General features: G+C 41.1%; 1 protein-coding gene across 1 annotated transcript in view; it reads right to left on the reverse strand.

The window, feature by feature from the left end:
* NDST4 (N-deacetylase and N-sulfotransferase 4) overlaps window positions 1-19,059 on the reverse strand; it is a 64,767-nt gene that overhangs the window by 25,954 nt on the left and 19,754 nt on the right. The window contains exons 3-4 of the mRNA XM_068188367.1: window positions 4,982-5,069; window positions 398-552 (exon numbers count right to left, since the gene is read on the reverse strand). Of these exons, the coding sequence (XP_068044468.1) occupies window positions 398-552; window positions 4,982-5,069 (243 nt within the window). The remainder of the gene's footprint in view (window positions 1-397; window positions 553-4,981; window positions 5,070-19,059) is intronic.

Genomic DNA, 19,059 nt, shown 5'->3' on the forward strand with positions numbered 1-19,059 from the left:
AGGATTTAGGGTTCACTGCAACTTCCTCTCTGCCTTATTGAGGATGCAGCAGAGTTTACCAAGCTGATAACCTATGTACAAACAGCTGCCTAAAGTTTAGAAGGCCAGCTGCTATCTGCTGTGTTTTCACTGATTCTGATCCCTATGGTCCTGCTAGGATACTTGGGGTGGGGCTGCTCCCTCTGCAGAGAGCCTTTGTCAATGGGAAAGGCCAAGACAGAATTCAGTTTGAGTCACAAACAGGCTGGGTTTGGGATGAGTTTCTAATCTCACTGCCTCTGTTTGCATGCCTGAGTAAATATATAGGTATTGTATAAGACAAGCATGAAACCAGGGGCGAAGGCATGGCCATGATAGTGAAGGCATCCCAGTAAATCTCTTGGGAACTCTTACTCACCATTGCAAACTCTTTGTTGAGGATCATCTGCTCCACCAGTGAGGACTCATTGTGGAAGAGGTGCGGCTGCATGTGACTCCACATGTGGGGAAACCACCAGAACTCATCCACAGATCTCAGCAGCAGGTCATCACCCTCATCCTCCTCCTCAGTGCCTGCAGAGGGAAGAAAGGGACAAAAAAGATACTAGAAAGCAAGAAAGGCTCACAGTTTCTTTTTAAGCACAGAAAAGTCTGCCAAAAACCCTGGTGTCCTTGACTTGTCTCACTGTGTTCCTGTTATGTTTATGAACTATGGGAATATTGAATATAAAGAGTAGGACTTTTTTTAAACATATATGATCTTAAAAGCCACCCCTTCCCAATTTTCCATATTTGCTTTATTTTAATGCCACGCTATCTGTTCATCCCCATAACCTGGCAGCTTGGATTTAACATGACAAAACAGTGTCAGGAATATTAATGCTGTTTTCCAGGTCTTTTGAAAGCTGGACAAATGAGGATGTTCAGTATTAAAGAAAAGGTATCAGTTATTCTCCATTTTGTCCTGATAATAATGTCACTGTTAAATACAAAATACTCTCCATAAAGGCAACATATGAATAAAAATGAAATCTTATCAATGCTTCTCCTCTATTCGCCTTGTAACTACTACTTTATTAGCCTTGGTTAATTGAAACCTGATAATTTCTGGTAAAGCGTGAAACAAGTTTTAAAATACAATTAGGTGGAAAGCACGAAGCTGTAATGGCAAAAGGCTTCCAAATATTTCTTAGAGTTCAGTATTCCATTTTGGCCAGATTTAATCTTGAAGTAAACCCAATAAAACCTCCTGTGTTAGTGAAGGGTATCTGCTTCAGGCAGAAGTGAGGACATGTGGCTGTAACAAAGAAAATGCTCCATTTGAGAAAGGACACAATGCTGCTCCCACCATCTGCAGACATGTCTGCCCTGCCTTTCCAGCCTGGAAAGGCAAAGTGACATTCCTGTAGCTTCACCTTCAAGATACCCAACAATATTTTGCTTATAGTACATTTCCTCCGTGTTCTTTGCTGTTTGAATGCTTTTATTTTGCTTCAGTCTAAGAAAAAATTGCCAAAATCAGTCTCCTGATGCAAACATAGAAATCCTGTCTTCTTACAGGCCCTTTAATGTATTGCAAAACTCATTGGAAGCAAATGTTCCCCGGATGTCACTGTTTACATGGCAGGAACATTCAGAGTTGCCTGTTCAGTGCCTGCAGTTCAGCTCTTGGCTTTTATTTTCCATTTCTGTGGTGGTTTTTGAAGAACGCCACTACACAAGGAGAGCAGTACTCTGAAACTTTCTCCCAGAGTCACTGAATCCCTTTGCTCCCCTCTTTGCAGCACTCTGCAAGTTCAAAGGCAGCTGCTCTCCTACTGATGGGAGTGCTGCTGGAAAAAGAAAACAACCATGTTTACTAGAGAATTCCATACTGAAAAGAAAGGCCTGATGGCCGCTCCCTCTGTGCCTGCATTTTGGGAGTGACTGCTGTCTAGTTTTGGGCTATGTGCTTCACTTGCAGTCACTCAGGCATGGGCCAGGGAAGAAACTTAACACAGGTTTTCAAAATGGGACAGAGCAGGGAGAAAATGGAGTTTGTGAGGCAACTGAGGATCTCTTTGATAAGCCAAAGGTAGGGATGAGGGGGAAACAAGTGGGTCTTGGAAATAAATTAAGAACTACAGAGATTGTAGTTTTAGGTCAAAGTATAATTTAGTGCGTTAATAACTTTTGAAGTAGAGTGTAGTTCTTGAAATAAAAACCTACTTTTGCCCATTAATTTCTTTGTTAATTTAGATATACACCTAATAAAACTTTGCACTTCTTTTACTATAACAAAAAACAAACGATGGAGCATAATGTTTTCCATTTTAAAGAAGAATAACCCCGTCCTGGAATGCCAGAGGTGAGGCAGAAACATTGGAAGTTTAACCTTAGGTAGTGGCATTGCTTATGAGGTTAAATTTTCTTGCAAACCTTAGAAAATAATGTTGTTTGATTTTATGAATTCTTAGGTAGTATTAGTTTCAAAAAATCTCATGCAAAGTTTGAATGGAGAATTTGATGCATATATTGTTTAAATATTTTGCTTAACCCCTTATGCAGAGTATATCCAGTACTCTAAACAAGGGATGTTGAGGTTTTAATTTCTTGTACAATCAACATCCTTTCTGTAACTGTCTTCATTTAAAAGCGAAATCTGAAAAATGCATGAAACCTATGAACAGGGTGAGCATGTGTCTGCTTTGAGTGCACTTTACACAGGTAATAATTCCAAGTTTGGTGCACAATATTTAACCCCATATTTTAAAACTATAATCATAGTTATACAGTTGGAAGCTGCTACCAATAATCTTGTACATCTACAATGCAAATTATGAGAATGTGTTAATTTCAGCTGCTGCAGCTTGAACAAGTGGAAAGTGTTTGTTAAAGCTGCAGAACTAACAGGGTCTGCTCATTCTTTTTGTTAATGGTGTTAATGCAGTGCAGAGTTTACCAGCTGATGTGGCTTGATGTATTGCAATATCTGAGTTGTCAGCAGCATCTTTCCATGAAAATGTGTTGGCAGTTTAGTCTGCCAACACATCCCCACACTCATCTCCCTCCCATAGTTTTTAAATGATCCAAGTTTTGGAAAGGACAGCACAATGTCACACTAAGGAAGTTGAGTACCTGCTAGTAAATCCTCTGTGGGTCAGCAAACCACGTGTACAGTAATTAAAGAACACCTTTCCATGCTTTATTTATCATGAGTCAATAAAAAGTATATTGCATGGAGAATATGCTGCAAACTTTCCAGTAAGTTGAGATGACAAAGGGCTGTCCCCACCCTGTAAATGAAGTGCTCTGTTAAAAACCCAGCTGCATCCAGGCCTCTTCATGGAGCCAAGGACATGCTTCAGCTTGGGAAGTAGTTCTGTGCTATTTTGGGGAGCTTTAGGAGGATGGGCACACATGCATATCCTCCTCCTTTCTCTCTCTACAGCAGTAGCAACTCTGCGATTGGTCAGCATTGTACCAGAATACCTGTGACAGCATGGAGGGTCTTGGGATGAAGGAAAGAAGGAAAAACAGTGGCAGGTCAGGGAGTGGGGTTTTCACAAAGGCTACATAATCTCTGCCAGCCACTGCCCACTATGTCATAATATTAACAGTAACACCATCTCTTTCTCCATCTCCTCCCCTCCACGGATCACCTTTCTCCACAGTGGGCACAAATGATTGATACCAGCGGTGCTCTGGAGATGGCCACAACCGAGCAGCTTCCTGCTTTAGAGCAGCTCAGAGCCTCAGGCTGCTTTGGTTTGTTTTGCTGCCTTGCATCTGTGTCCAGTTCATCTCCAGCAGGAGCAGCTGCACAGGCAGGTCAGTGTGAAGTGCTGTGTGTGTAGGTCTGTCTCCAGAGCTGCTCTCTGACCACAGGTCTGCCACTGCCTTGTTATATGACTCCAGGCAAGTAATTCCATCTCTGTCTGCCTCTTGTTTCTCCCAGGCTCTCCAGCCTGTATCTTTAGTCCATGAGGTTTCCTGGGCATCAGTTGCTCAGCATTAAATTTTTGCACAAGGGGAAAACAGCCTGGACTTAGTGACAGTGAGACAAACACATCATTTTGCCTTCTCTCTACTCATCCAGCTGCCTCATGGTCTAAGAAGGCTGGGACTGCTGCATTCCTAGGTTTTAAACTCACCCTCCCATCCTCTTGCTGCCTTCTCCCAAGCTCCAGATTAGTTTCCCTGGCATCACTCCATGAGTGTGGCTGAAAGGGCTGACAGCTGAGGCTTTTGGAGCTGGTCTCCAGAGGTGGGAAGTGTTATGGGGTTTGGAAAGAAGGACAGGAGGTTCTCCCTTGCAAGGAGTCTCTTCTTGCCTCAGCAGTACTAGGGAGCAGCACAGCTCAGTGGCACCAGAAGGAAGCCAGAATGGAGGTGCAGCAAAGGGGAAGGCAAAAGAAGAGGAAAAGAATTAACATTTTTAAAAAGGGGGTATTGTGCTGTGAAGAAATGGAGCAAAAAGGCGAAAGGCGTCACAAGGACAAGGAGGTGTGGAAGTGCCTCATCTTCCACAGAAGCACAGGTTTCCATACAAATTTCTTTTCATCATGTTTTCCCTTATTATCCCTCCTGATTTGCACATCACCAAGACAGATTTCCTTCACAGGCATAACAAAATCTGGGGCATCCCACTGAAACGCTTCTGCCTCCTCAGAGGTTCTGAGACATGATTTTTCCAATCTTTTATAATTCATCATACCTATCACACCTGAAAGACCTTACTCTGTCTTCTGTGCTGGCCTGTCTCCTGAGGAATTAGAGAGATCTCTGCAACTACTTTGCCTCCTTTATAACACTATGATTTACCACCACACATCCTTCAGGAAAACACCAAAGGCATCCTTGTGTACCTGAGCAGCTCATCCATAGTGAGTCTTTACCCCTTTGGACACTGAAATGATGGAACATATATTTCCCAGTGAGTCACTGATTATTAAGAAAGGGAATGTTTAGAGATAGATTTAAAATTCTGTCACCTATTTAACTGCGTGAAGTTCCTCCTTACCTGTGTGGTAAAATTTTCCTGAAAATCCAAGGTTGAAGGTAAAATTTGCAACCTGAGTGCGCAGTAAATTTTGAGTCTCTAGTAAAGCCTGAAATAAATAAGAAATTAACATGGATTTAGAAAAATTCATATTTTGGGCTCATCTTTTTTTATAGGACTGTTACAGAGAGCTTAAATTGTTCCATGAGAGTTTGATGGGCTGGAAAAGGTAGAGTGCCTAAGTATCCAAGGAGGTGATGGTTCTGTGGCTTGGCCCAGGATATTATCCACTGGGGCATTGATCTATGGCAGGACTCAAATCCAGCCACTCAGAGGCAGCAATATACTGGGTCACCCATGCTCTGGGTTATTAGTGAAGCTTGATAAAATGTGCTTAAACCCAAAATAAAATTAGAAAGACTACTCATCATCTAGGCATGAAGGCATTGGGATTTACTTACCTGCAGGACTGTTTTGGGCTGTGTCTGAATAGCAAATTCAGGCTTAAGTGTGAATGAGCAAAGCTTCAGGTTTGATCTCTGGTAGAAGCTGTGTCAGTGTCATAAATGAGTTTTTGATTTAATTAATGTTTATTTTTATTCTCTCCTCCAAGCTAAGATAATCCCACTGCAAATGAAATGGAGGGAAAGGGTGTTGCTTATAGAGGAAATAGGTTGTCTTGGCCACTTGTCCAATTTTTGTTTTGGACATATTTCCAGCTACTAGGGAAAGAGAGAAGATGGATAAGCCTGTGTGAGCTTTACTTGATGTTTACTGCTGGTTGTTAGCTCTGCACTGCTCCTGGAGCTGGTCCTTGTGCACAGATCTGCTCTGGATCCCCAGCCCTGGAATTTGGGTGTGCTGCATGTGAGATGGGGAGTGCATTTCTCTCCCTATTGGCCTTGCCAGTGCTGAATAGGTTATAAACTCTGTTTTTCATCAATTTTCTGTGTCTCCATTATGTGGCCCTTGAGAACTTTTCCTATTATCTATTAATAACATTTCTATTGATTAGATCTTCATGTTCTTGCAGAGTTCAAAGACAAAATGATTGCAGTGGTTTACACACACCCCTAGCCCAGCTAATGTTGTCCTTCATTTGAAAAAATTACATTCTGTATGGTCATAATTTCCCTGAACTTTGTAGGAAAATAGTTTTTTTGTCTAATTTAAGCAAGGACTAGCACCCCTACTTGGGACCAGAAACCAAAAGTATCTCCAGTGCAGCATAAACAATGAATCCAGGGTTTAAGCAGCTGTGGTGTGTGAGTGTAATACAAGAGATGTCCAGGCAGTGTGCATCTGCCTGGATTTTTTAAAAATAGAAATGTATTAGGGTGGCAAGGAAGATGTAAAATTGAGATAGTGTTTATCAGCTGCAACAGTCACCAAGCAAATTCCTCTCCTTGCTGGAGGAAATAAAGTAATCTTATGACAGTAAATTTTGTGCTTTAGCATTAAATATTAAGGTAGTTGTATGGTTTCCAGTCTATCTTGCCAGACATTTAGTAAGTTGGTTATTTCAATCCTGTAACAAATTCACATGTGGGACTATATTTACATAATATATAACAAGTAAATGTTCACTAAAATGTAAAATCTCAGAGATGAACATCACTGTTAGCTCAGACATTGAGGAAAATCCCCAGCTGGTAAAAGCTGCCACTAAATTGACACCATTAAAGTCAGAAGCATAGAATCTGAGTCGTTATATTTTAGAACATAATTTTCCAAGCTATCTAGAGCACTTTAGATATGTTGAGAAAGACTGATGGGCTGAGCAAAATCAATTTAATTTTCCTTTGAGGGAAGAACATCTTGGGAAATTATCATCACTTAACATATAGTACGAGAAGGGGCACAGAACAAACATCATTGCATCACCTGGGCTCCTCTCCTGCTCGCCTCACATCTCAGTAAGATGACAGAACTGCAGGAGAGGCAGGAGCCTTCCAGCCCAGTGAGGCCTCATTAAAAACACAAAGCGAGAATTAAGATGTAAATCCTGGAACCTGCAGTGTGTCAAGCCTTTTCCTCTGTCTAAAGGGCAAATCTGTCACTCAAACTGGATTTGGCTTGGTCCTAAAGACTTCTTTTTTGCCATTTCAATTTCTATATATGCATATTCATTTATATAATATGCAGCTCAGTTTTGTTGCCGTGACCTCACCTCTTTTTAATGCTAAGAAGATATTGTCAGCTAAGACAGTCCAGACTTATTTTGTCACTGCTTGTCTGTTTGGAGGAAAGGCACTAATGTCTTTCCCACCCTTAATATGGAAAAACTTTTTAGGTGATTAGGGTCTGCCTTCCCTATCTTTAATGAAAGAGTGGAGAGGCTGCATATCCCTGATACCCAGGGCCAGAAACCTTCCTGGGATTTGCACAGGCTCCATGGGAGGCAGAAGGTATTTATTTCATTTGATTCTGAAGGCTTCTGCGGGGTGGAGAAGGGCTATTGAATTTTAACAGCTGGAAAGCTGTTCCCTTTCCAAGGCCAGGTGCCACACAGCTATTCCCACTCTGCCTGCTGTCCCTGACCTCACAGGTATCCCCTCTTCCCTGGGGGCTCAGTGGTCCCCATCCCATCCCTGTCTCCATTGCATGCCTGTGGAAGTACAAGCAGTGGTCCCTGTTGAACCCACAGGTGGTTATTTTTGGACAGTTGAATAGATCATGCTTAATAATTATCCTTGCCAAGGAAAGAACCACGGAGCACACTGTGCATGGACAAACAGGCACATCTCTGTGCCTGACTAAGCAAAGACGGGGCTTTTTTTAAGGTAATCTAAGCTGTTCTTTCAAATACAAGCCCTTAATTGCATGGAATGTCTCAAAACTCACGGATTTAACTTTATTAATTGATTCTTTGCTTTGTCAGCGAAGCTTCTCTCTGACACTCACAAGATACAGTTTCTTCATTATATTGCATGCAGTAGCTTTTTACATTAATCCATATAATAACCTTTTGTAGATTTGAAGTTGCTGTGTCTTTATTCTTCATAATTGGTGCATCTATTAGGAAGAAGTTGATATTTCCCTGCTATGTCCTTGTTAATTATAACTCTATCCTTCATTTACATAATAAACTTTTGGGGTGATTTCTGCAGGAACATTTCATGCCTAATAGGAAATAATTTGCTTTCCTTCATTAAGTACATTAAAACTTCATGCCCCAGACATCATTGACTGTAAACATTTGATTCTGCTCAAATTTAATGCACCAAGGCATTTTGCTCTGCCATATTAGGTTTATTTATGTGCTATGTTCTGGATTGTTAGCTGCTAATGAGACTTTGGCTCTTACTGCTCTAAGGCCTGAATAGTAACCTCATTTTAATGAGTTCATTATTTGCTGCCTTCTGAGTGGAAGGCAACAAATTTTCCTTTTAATTAAAGGTCAAAACACCTCTGGCTGAGGCAAGTGTAGAGGTTTCCAAATCCTTAGAGAAGGCAAATGAATGACTTTGGCTGATTTTGATGCCAGGCATGGGCTGGCCAGGCTGAGGTAAAGGTGCCTCTCTGGGGAGCAAAACTCCAAACCTAAGTTAAATGAGAACAGTGCTAAAATGCAATACTGGATTTCTGAAGACATTGTTAGGGCAAAACAGAACCTGAAAGTCAGCCCAAGTAATTAAAGAGGCTTTCCTCCCACCCCAAAGGTCTGTGTGGATCAATAGAGCTGCTAAAGCATGAGCCAGTCCTGGCATGGGCAGTGGTATTTGGGGTGAGGAGGGCAGATGCCACATGGATTGAGCCAACACAATGGAATCTCATATCTCACATTGGGGGTCAATATTGGGGCTGTTTGTAGGGAGACAGATATATATGCAGATGTGGGTTTGTGTGTGTGCAAGTGATCCCTGAAACTTCAGTTGAACCAAAAAAGGATTCATTATGGGAATTGATGCACAGATCCTTGTCCTTTTTCTATTATTCTCTTAACCAATATTGTTTCATATGCCTTTCATTCTGTTTCCACCGCAGGTAACAGCATTAGAGACAAGAAGGGCTCTTGGGACAGAAAGGATCAGTGTCTGTGACATCAGCTGGTGAAAACTTAGTCTAGTTTTGAAGGAAAAATCCTAAAAGTCTCTGAGATGTAGACATTGTTTAGCTTGAAAACTGCAGCTGTCAGAATATCTTTATGACACCTCTAAACATTATTTCTGCAAAACAGAACTAAACCCCTGACACTCGGAGGTGTCTCAGGGACATTCTCAGAAACTAAGAGCATCAGGAAAAGCACAGGAGGGACACAAGATTTGCAGGACTTGACATTTTCCCAGTGTGGAGCAGACAGCCTGGCATTTTATTAGGGCTCCTGCTCATACATGTGCCCTTCCAGAGGCAATGCTGTGAATGTGAATTTTGGGAAGCAGCAAAACCTCCAGATCTTGGAGGTCCCTGTGCCTGTGGCAGGATCTGTGTGGTCATGGTGCTCTGAGCCATTCCACAAGGGAGAGCTGCCCAAGGGAATACCATCCCAATTTACCACAGAGCCTGTTGGTGAGGATGCACACAGTCAGGAAGGAGATCAAGGGAAGGAGGGGAAGTTAGATATCCCAGCTTTGCAGAGAATCTGTAATTTGCTGTCATCTCGAGTTATTTTACTTGCACAGACTGGTTGAGGAAGTTTTTCTGGCACGGGAGGATGTGCCAGTGCCCAGCTTCCCAGGGGTGCCTGGCCAAGGTTACACTGTCCCATCACCTTCTGAGGGATATGACTGAGAATCTTGTCAAAAATGGGCTCGCTTGCCATTACTCAAAGTCATTATTCATTTGGGAGCAGATCCTAGTGCTGGATAGCGATTGCACTGCTGCAGGTTTCTGCTCTTTCATGTGTGTGTATAAAATATGGATATGCTCACTATGAACACAACACTTCTTATTTATGTCTACTGTGGACAGAAAATACATGGAAATATTTGCACATATATAACTTTAACATTACCGCTGCTTTGAGCGGAGGCTTAGATTAGATAACCTACAGAAATTCCTTCCAACCAAAATTGTTTTTCACTTCCAGACAGTTTTCTCAGGCTTCTATGGCACATACTTGTTATTAATATCAAGAAGTCTTTTAATGTATTTATTAATTTTTGTCCCTAACATCTGTCCTTAATGTTTGTGCAGCTCCATAGCCCTGAGGTTCATTCCCGAGCTGCTCTGTGCAGCAATTTGCTGGTGGTCTGTGCAAAGTTGGAGGACTACAAAATAATAGTTTTTACTCTGAACTTCCAGCTGAGATTCTTTGGAAGGAAAAAAGAAAGAGCAAAGAGTACTTTCAGCAATGCTTCTTTGCACTGCAAGCAGCTGCTGTCAGGATGTGATTTTTTTGATTGCCTCTTCCAGCTCTTGCTCCCTCCCTGAAATCTATGCTAGGATAAAAAAAATCTGACTAAGACTGCTGTGGTCTTGGCAAATTTCAAAGCTGGCGGAGCTGGAATTGATAGGAATACCACAAATCAGTTAAAATCATAGTGATGACTGTAAGGAAGGTGTGAAATAACTAGCCACTGCTATTTTCTGACAGGAAAGCTGTCAGTAAAAAAAGTCATGTCTAGCCTCATATTATTGATGGGGTCACTGCAAGACTGGGATTCCAAGTTCCTTATTTTCAGCTTTCAGATTGGAGCATAAATTTCTGTCATAATAAGGGGGACAATCAACTCAGCTGTGTCTGCACTTGTTAAAACTCAACTTGGTGAGGAATTTATAAGCCCAGGGAAGCTGAGTTGATTTCTGTGTGGTGAGGATTTAAGCCCACTTCCTATGCTTATAGCAGATAATACCAGAGTGCAGGAATTAGGAAGAATCCACATTACTGACTTAGTGGCTCGAGTTAGAAGGCAGTTTAGGGGTTGGAGTTAGTAAAATCTCTAATGGGATTTTGAAATCACTCACTCTATACCCTATGCCAAACCTGACTGGAATAGCAGGGCCCAGATGAGAGGGAAACTGCCAAATCTCATAGACCTGGAGACACTTCTCACCCAGTTTTGCTACAAATGGTGCTACTCCCAGTGCTGGCTGCAGAGCACTGGGCACAGCCAGGGCTTTGGCCACGCTTTCCTGAGGGATGGGACTGCATTTCCTTGTGCTTTTATTCCCGTGAAGTGCCCTGCTAATCCATAGTGCCATATAAATAATTAACAGGGAGCTCTCAGCTGGGGCTGGACACAGCCAGCTCTGGCTGCAGATCTATTTTTTATTGTAGAGCTATTACTCGAGCCTGTTCAGCATTTCCCTGGAGCTGGCTGCCTTTGTGTGAGGTCTGACAGGTTAGGTGGGTTTCTTTGAAACAAAACAAAGGTGATGATCTGCACATATTTGTGTAGTATGTTTATTGGAAACAGAAAAAAAAAATATTTTTCCTTCTTGAATGGAACACTCAGTTTATCAGATCTATTGCTACTACTGTGTTGTAACTCTGTCCTAAAGACAGAAAACTTTCAGGAGGCTACCTGCATTAATTTGACCCAGAGGAGTGCATCTGTCCCAGTAGAGTTTCAACCAGTTTCAGCTGAAGGAGATGAATGGGGTGACACTGCACCAAATTTACTACTCACTCATGACTAAGAGGTGAATAACATCCCGGAGAACTCAGGAGGTGGATTTTGATTTGGGATTAGAAGAGAGATGATGCTGAGTGTGACACAGATACCCCAGCAGTGAGACCACCTTGACCAACTGCACAACCATGGGTGCACAGATACATAAAAATATCCATGGCAATTATCCAGTATCTTTTCTTGGAAAAAGGAATTCCTGGCCTTGGTAGAGCATCTAGCAGCAAAAAGCTCAAATGAGGAGCAAGGGGACAGTCTAGCAGGGTAGAAAGTATGAACTGAAGATAAAGAGCATGAATAAAAAGCAGGGTTTATTTTAACCAGGGCCACACAGGTGAGTTAGGGCAATTGCCCCCCATTCCGGGCAGGATCCAAGGCATTAGGCCTGGCTGGGAGCATGCACAGGAGCTGGAGCTGCAGGAGAAGGGAGTGGCTGCAGTGCTTTCCTGCCAGCAGTGATTGCTGCTCGGTGTCGGCCCTACCTGCTGAGAAGATTTACAGCCTGTTTGGGAGAGCACTGAGGGTCTCCAGTATCAATCACTGCTGATTCTGAAGGATTTTCTAGGAATACTAACCAAATGTGCTGACAAGTCCTGGGAGGTGAAAAGCCAGCCTGTGCCCAAGCTGAGAGCAGGTGGCAATTCCCTGGGCTGTGGGAAGCCTGCTGGCACAAGCCTGGGGCTGAGCAGGATCCCTCCCTGCAGGTTCATGCAGCAGGGACAGGAGCTGGTGTCACTTGGAGCCGAGCAGTGAAGGGGCTTAGCGATTATTTCTTATCAGTTCTGACTTTTCAGAAGCTTAAGCATTTTCAGCAAAAGAAATCTCTTGAAGGAAGGCTCTTCAGGCAGGGGAATCGGGGGAGGGCAATCTGCCAGTGGGAGATCAAGGATTATTGATCCAGTTTTTGAAACAACCTGATCAGGAATGCTTGTTTTAATTTCAGTGGCTCTGCTCCTCACAGCTGCAGTTTGGCCTGGCCAGCATAACAGCCCCATGAAAAAGAGAAGAGATGCTCTACTTCCCCATATCCACATCTGCGTGAGGCAGGTGGTGTTTGTCTCTCGCTAATTCCACTGTAGAGCTACCTAGAAAGAGGCCCAAAAGGCAGGAACAGAACCCTCAGGTCAGCCCTAAGCAATCACAAAATTAGTCCCTAAAATAAGTATTGCACAGCAAAACCATCACAAGGCTTTACAAGGACAACATCAAGGTCTAAAGTAGTATGTTAATTAAAAAATACATGTTGAGCCATAGTGGTCCTGTTGCAGGAAACTGTGCTAGTGTCAGTCACTGTGCCATATGTCACCAACATAAAACCCAGACTTGACATGAACATTAGCTCAGGTCATGTTTAGGCCATGCCAAAAAAAAGGATCAAAGTGTCTCTTTCTCTTTGGCACAATACAGATATAGGGTAAAAGACAGGTAACACCAACAACTGCATTTTGGTTGAGTTGTGTGGGTTTTTTTTCTTTTTCTTGTGTCTTGTTGCTTCAGACTTGCTTTCTTTAGCAAAAAAAAAAAAAAAAAGAGTTACAGAAAAACTCTACAACATGTCAGAGGTGGGTATGCAGTTGCTATAAATTATTTAAAGGCTAGAGTAATGGAGGCTACCGTATTTATCTTCTTTAATTTATGGACTTGGATCTACTAAGGTTTAATCAGAGTGGTTTTCTGTTCCTTCACTGCCCTTGGAAATCATTCACTCAGATAACTTGTCACAAAAATAAAACTTCCTTCAAGTTCTCATCATGTACATTTATCTCAAAATTCTGAGCACCTACCAGCAATGTCAAATTCCTGCCTTAAATTTACTGCTTAAAAACTAACTGCTGTATATGCTTTGTGGTGGGGAATTAAGGTTGGTTTTTTTTTCAGCACATATTCAATCATAAAGGAGAGATTGGAGCAGGTGATATATCCCGAACTGAGGTGTGTCCTTCAGGGTTCAGAGTGGGCGTATTGGCACAATGATGGATCTGTCTTGTGGCTTTAAGAGAGTGCCTCCATATCTTTGGGGTCTTTTCCCTGTGCGAGTCTGCCCATTGCCCAGCCTCTCCATAAAAATCAGAAACCAGGGAGGTCTGGAGAACTGTTTTTTCCATGGTTATTGTGAAACCTTCAGTTCGCAGAATCTTGATGAGTAAGGGTGTGCTTTAAAAACCACTAGGATTGAGTGTTGCTTTTTAATATTTTTGAGATGTTTGATACTTGTCTGGCAGAGCTTAACTTCTCTGACCTCTCTTCCTTCTTTGTGATGCTGTCTTCCTTTATCCAGGGAGCTGGCTTCAGTGTTTTGATAACTAGAACTGGATGTTTCTGTGGAATGAAAAGGGAATTTCAAGGCAAATGTTCTTGCTTTATACCGCATCTCTTTCACCAGAGATCAGAGTGCTTCTGCCACCCCCTGCTCCTTCAGGTTCAGAGCAGGAGGAGCTAAAATCTTTATTGTCCTCCAGGACAGGTTCAAAATCCTTCCATCCTGGAAAATCCTCCTTGCTTGCCACTGCTTCATTATCCTTCCCAGCATGAAGACAGCATAGTGAGCTGTCCAGAGGAGAAGGCTGGAAGATCCAAATTAAAATGGCAATGCCCATCTTAGATTTCTACTCAGTTCTCTTGAACAGAAACATGAAAGGCCAGTATGTTGTCCAACAAAATCAATCCAGATCAACCAACTGAGGCTGGCACATTTGAAATGAACAATTTCAGAAGTTCCAGGAGGCTACTTCTTCATAGAACTAGGTAATTTCAGGTAAAATTGAGAACAAATCTCTTTAACAGTCAAAGGAAATGTTTCAGGTTCAAAAGTATCACCACACCTTTCCCGCAAGTGGGAATATTACACTCAGAGCAAAACTGAAGTACTGCTCTTCCTCAGATCACTCTGGAATACAGACTGGCAAAAAACTCAAACCTGCACCCTTGAGAAATTCAAGTGTTCCAATGTAATTGTGGAAAAGTGATGAAATCTTTCAGTCCTTCCAGTAACTTCCTAGGAAGGAAACTTCTGCTAACAGGAAGCCCTTCTTCATGGCTTTTTGTCTTGTGTAAGTGCCCACAGCAAGCCAGCTGGTCCTAAGCTCCCTGAGCAGACCCTGGAGGAGCAGCATGTCTTCCAAGAGTAATAATGGCTGATGGCAACAATAATCCAGTGAAAAATCAGTGTTTGTGGTCCTTTCCTAAGTCTCCTAACAGTTGAAACGCTTGGCTTTTCTCTTTCTCACATACAGGAGCACACCGGTTTTGAACCCTTGTGGTGAATAGGTCTCCAGCACTTGGGACCAGGGAAGAGAGCTGATCTCACCAGCACATGGAATGCTTACATTGCATTGTATTAAAATCAACACAGAAAGGTTGGGAGGGAAAGGGTTGGTTTTTGCTTAAAACAGATTCCTATTTCAGAGCCATTCATATGCATTTTGGTGGCAGCCAGAAAGTGGCATTACTGAGGCAGTTAACTTTTAAATCCAGTTGCTTTTGATCTTAATCATTAAAGGCAGCACTTTTCCCTCTAAATATTCCCATTGAAAACTGTAGCTACTTGCAGTGTCAAGTATGAATTCATGTAACACAGGACCATTAAACTAGGAAAAATATGTTCAGCAAACTATCAAGCTTTTAATTATAGTTGTTACACTAAATTTCCACTCATTTCTGAAGTGAGAGATTCTATTACTCTCACAGCTGAAGGGTAGTGCCATAACTTTATTTTATATGGGAATAGCTGTTTAAAAATCACAAATACTGAATTGCTGTGACAGGCTTTGCTTGGGTAATCTCTGCTAGCCAAACAGGACTGTTTGATAAGGTGTATATCCAAATCCTGGAAATAATTTGCAGCTGTGAGATGATAAAGAGCTAAAAGCTGGGTGCTATTTTCCATTGTGGAAAACGTTCTTTATTCCTCAAGCTCTCCTTTGAGCTTGCATTTGCCCTTGTTTTCCCCCTCTCTCCTCTGCTGGGGTTCAGCACACCCCACGTGTTAGGTCACCAGTGAAATGAATAATCCAGATTATTTCTGTAGGTGGATTCTCAGCTGGCTTGGAGCAGTTGAAGAGCAGAAGGGTGGTTTTAACTGTCCTACAGCAGGCTCTTTCCAGGCACAGGTTTCCTGCCTAAAATTCCCTCTGGTCTTTAACACTCACCTTGCAATATTTGCAGCAGGGATGGGTGGGTTTTGTTTCCTGATAAAGTGCTGGCAGCCCAGTTACAGCAGAAATAAGAGGGAAAGCATATGGGAAACTGTATTCCCTTTCCTAATAACAAATACAGTGGAATTACACTTTATAATACCACAGACGTATTTGTTTATGATGCACATAAATCTTGAGATATGTTACTAGGAAGAGACATGCAGAGCTCTTTTATTAAAGAATTCACATTCTGCAGCTGAACTTATTTTTTAAATGTAATGCATTATTATTATTATTATTATTATTATTATTACTCTTAACCATGCAGAGCATAGCCTCGGAAGTTCCCATTGTCCCTGGAACTCCTAAATGAATACAATTATAGAATATTTCATCTCCATTATTTATAGATTCATATAGATTAATGCTTATTTATGCATGTATATTCAATTAATTCCGAAACATATGTGCTAATTTGGTGAAAAACCTACAGTAAATATTATTACAAAGGAGGTCTTCAGTCTTGCAGCCCTCAGGGATTGAATATTACTGGAAAATGGACAAAGCACTTTGATCCTCATCCCCTGAGCCTCTCTCCCTTACCCTGCTCTTCAGCAGGCTGCTTTTCCCCAGATACAACCTGCTTGCCCACATGATTTGCCCTCTTAAAACAATTGGGTCTCCACCAAAAAAGCACTTGTGCTATCAAGAATCACTGACAGCTTTAAGAGCCAATATTTCATGAGGTTTGGGGCAGGCAGGCAAATACAGTCTCCTGTCAAAAATGTGAATTCCATCATTTTTTATACTATTTTTTACTTGAAGGGCTGATGTTTTGCGGTAAAAAACCGCACAGGTCCTGAAGCCCATGGCTTTAATTGAGTCTGATTCAATCCAGGCAGTTCAAGAGGAATATTGAGACAACTTTTAGGAATTGCCTCAGTGTTGGTATTTTAGATTTAATATGTAATGTCAAAGTTACATTAATAATTCTGGCTTTTACATGAAATGAAGAGGCAGCAAAAACCTGAAATATCAATTTCTTGGGAAATTCTTGTATTAAAGAAATGTCTCAGCAAAGTGTGAATTACTTGCATTTTTTAATTTCGGGAAGATCAGCAGTTCCAAAGGTACATTTAATTATCATCTTTGGAATTTATTTTTTTAATATTCTATGAACTGCCCCCTTTTCCTTTAGTCTGCCAGAGCAGATGAGCTGGCAGAACACAATTTTATTTGAATCATATTCCAGTGAAACATTCTGCCTTTCATAAATCAACCTTTTGCCACAGGAAGCTGTTTCACTGGAGCAATCCAGGTTGGTCAAGTAACAGGAATATAAACTTAATTTTCCTCTGCCTTGTCACTTTGCCATTTTGGAAGGATTTTCCACCCATTTAGTATAAGGATAAATGGCTGAATGAGTAGGATGAAAGGAAAATTAAAATCCTAACCTCTAACTCTTTGAATTTTTCCACACCTTGGTCACAAAGCATTCGGAAGGTGGTATTAGTTTTAATAGATTTAGTTTGAATTTTTTAAAAACTAAATGCTAAAATGCCAAATAAATTATGACGTCAATTAAAAAATTAAACTCTGAGGTAAGGGATTCAGCCTTTTCCAATCAGAAGTCTTAAAAATAGCAGGGATGTGATGTGCTAGAGGAGCTGAGTGTGTCCCACACCACAGATCCCACTTGTGTTCGGGTGCTGTCTGGATGAAAAATGTGAACAGCAGACTATAAGCGTGCTGGTAATTAGCAGAAAGAACAGAAACACAGAAAAGAGTAAGGCTTACAAACTTTTACAGACTTTTTCATGGCTTAGTAAAGGACATTTCTAATTTGTGCCTCTGAAGGGGAAAAAAATACTTGATCCATGGCTTTATTTCCTAAAGAAGGCCATAACATGTTTAGATAATACACTGGTTTGCAGGAAATTCTTATTAGCTTATCCTTTAATTTTCTGGTAAATTTGGAAAATTAAATTCTTAATGGAATTAAATAAAATTTGTTTTGTTTTCTCCCTGACATTTCTGGAGAGAAATTGTGAACTAACTTAATATCTTAAGATATTATCTATAAAATGTGTGTGACTATTTAAGTTATAAGTTACTATATTTAACATTAGAAATTTTGTTGACACAAAATGACAAAATTTAATTGCTAAATAGTCTTATGTTAGAATTTCCCATGAGGTGAAAAACTCTTTAGTACTTTGTTGGATTTTTTTCTGCCTGGATGGAAAGAAGACACTTGGAGGTGTAGAACACTGGAAGTAAAAGCAGTAATTGAAGGGATTTTTGGACATATTCATAGAAAAGACAAAGACCATAAGATGTAATCTCTGTGAGGATGTGTATGTAAAGCTAGAGGGGTGGATGGATAGATGGATATGTCTAAGGATTTGAAGCCAGACTTAGTCAAATATTTGGCTTTATACTTCATTATGACACAGAGGTTGACAGAAAATGCCTGGTTAATTGTTGCTAAGTAATTGAAGTCTCAGATTTCTCCTTTTCTCTTGGAGATTTTCTCTGATCCTCACCTGTTTGTCCATCTCTCCCTGTACCCACCCTTTTCCTGGGCACTGCCACTTGCACATCATTTGAATAATGTGCTAAATGCAGCTTTTGCTCTAAGTGTTCCTCCTGCTCCCATTTGGATGACAAAAGCGTATTTAAAGTCACTTAAGTAACACTGCTCCTGAAGGAGCTGCTTTATAGATGGGCTCCTGGTAATGTGTTTATTGCTGCTTCAAGTGCTTTTAAGGACATAATTATGACTGCTCTTGCAGTCTGCACTGTCTGGCCCTTCTACAAGGCTACTCCATCATTTCAGAATGCTGTTTTCTGTGCAGGAAGCAACTGTTAGGGCTCCTTTTTAACTAATATGTGTTGTTTTAAAGCTCAGGTTAATGCAGGTCTCTTGAGGGGTTGATATTAAGCAGATGTGGCTTTTGGCTCCTATGGATTCCCTAAGTGAGGCTAAATTAAATAGAGTACCACGTGTATGCTGGAAATATATACAGTTTGATATAACCTATGACTTCAGAATTATTTTGGAGAAAAGATTCAAGAAGTCAGTACAAATCCAGGAAATCCATGCAAGTGTAGAAGAGGAATGTGACACAAATCAGCTTGGCACAGGACATGAGCACTAGAAATCTCTGATTTGATCTGGAAAAACTGCCATTTCTATATTTTAAAATGGATTATGACATTTTTAAACCATCAAATTTCAAAACCTTTTTCAAAATTAAGTTCTCTTCAGTTTTATAGCCAGAATGAGGATGATTTTTTTTTTTAAATAATTAATTTGTTGTTTTGTGTATACTTTTTTCCTTGGGGAAAAAGCCCCAAACATCTGAGATTAATTCTGTGATGAACAGAG

This window comes from Anomalospiza imberbis, chromosome 4 (genome assembly GCF_031753505.1).
Source record: "Anomalospiza imberbis isolate Cuckoo-Finch-1a 21T00152 chromosome 4, ASM3175350v1, whole genome shotgun sequence".
Classification (NCBI taxonomy): Eukaryota; Metazoa; Chordata; class Aves; order Passeriformes; family Viduidae; genus Anomalospiza; species Anomalospiza imberbis.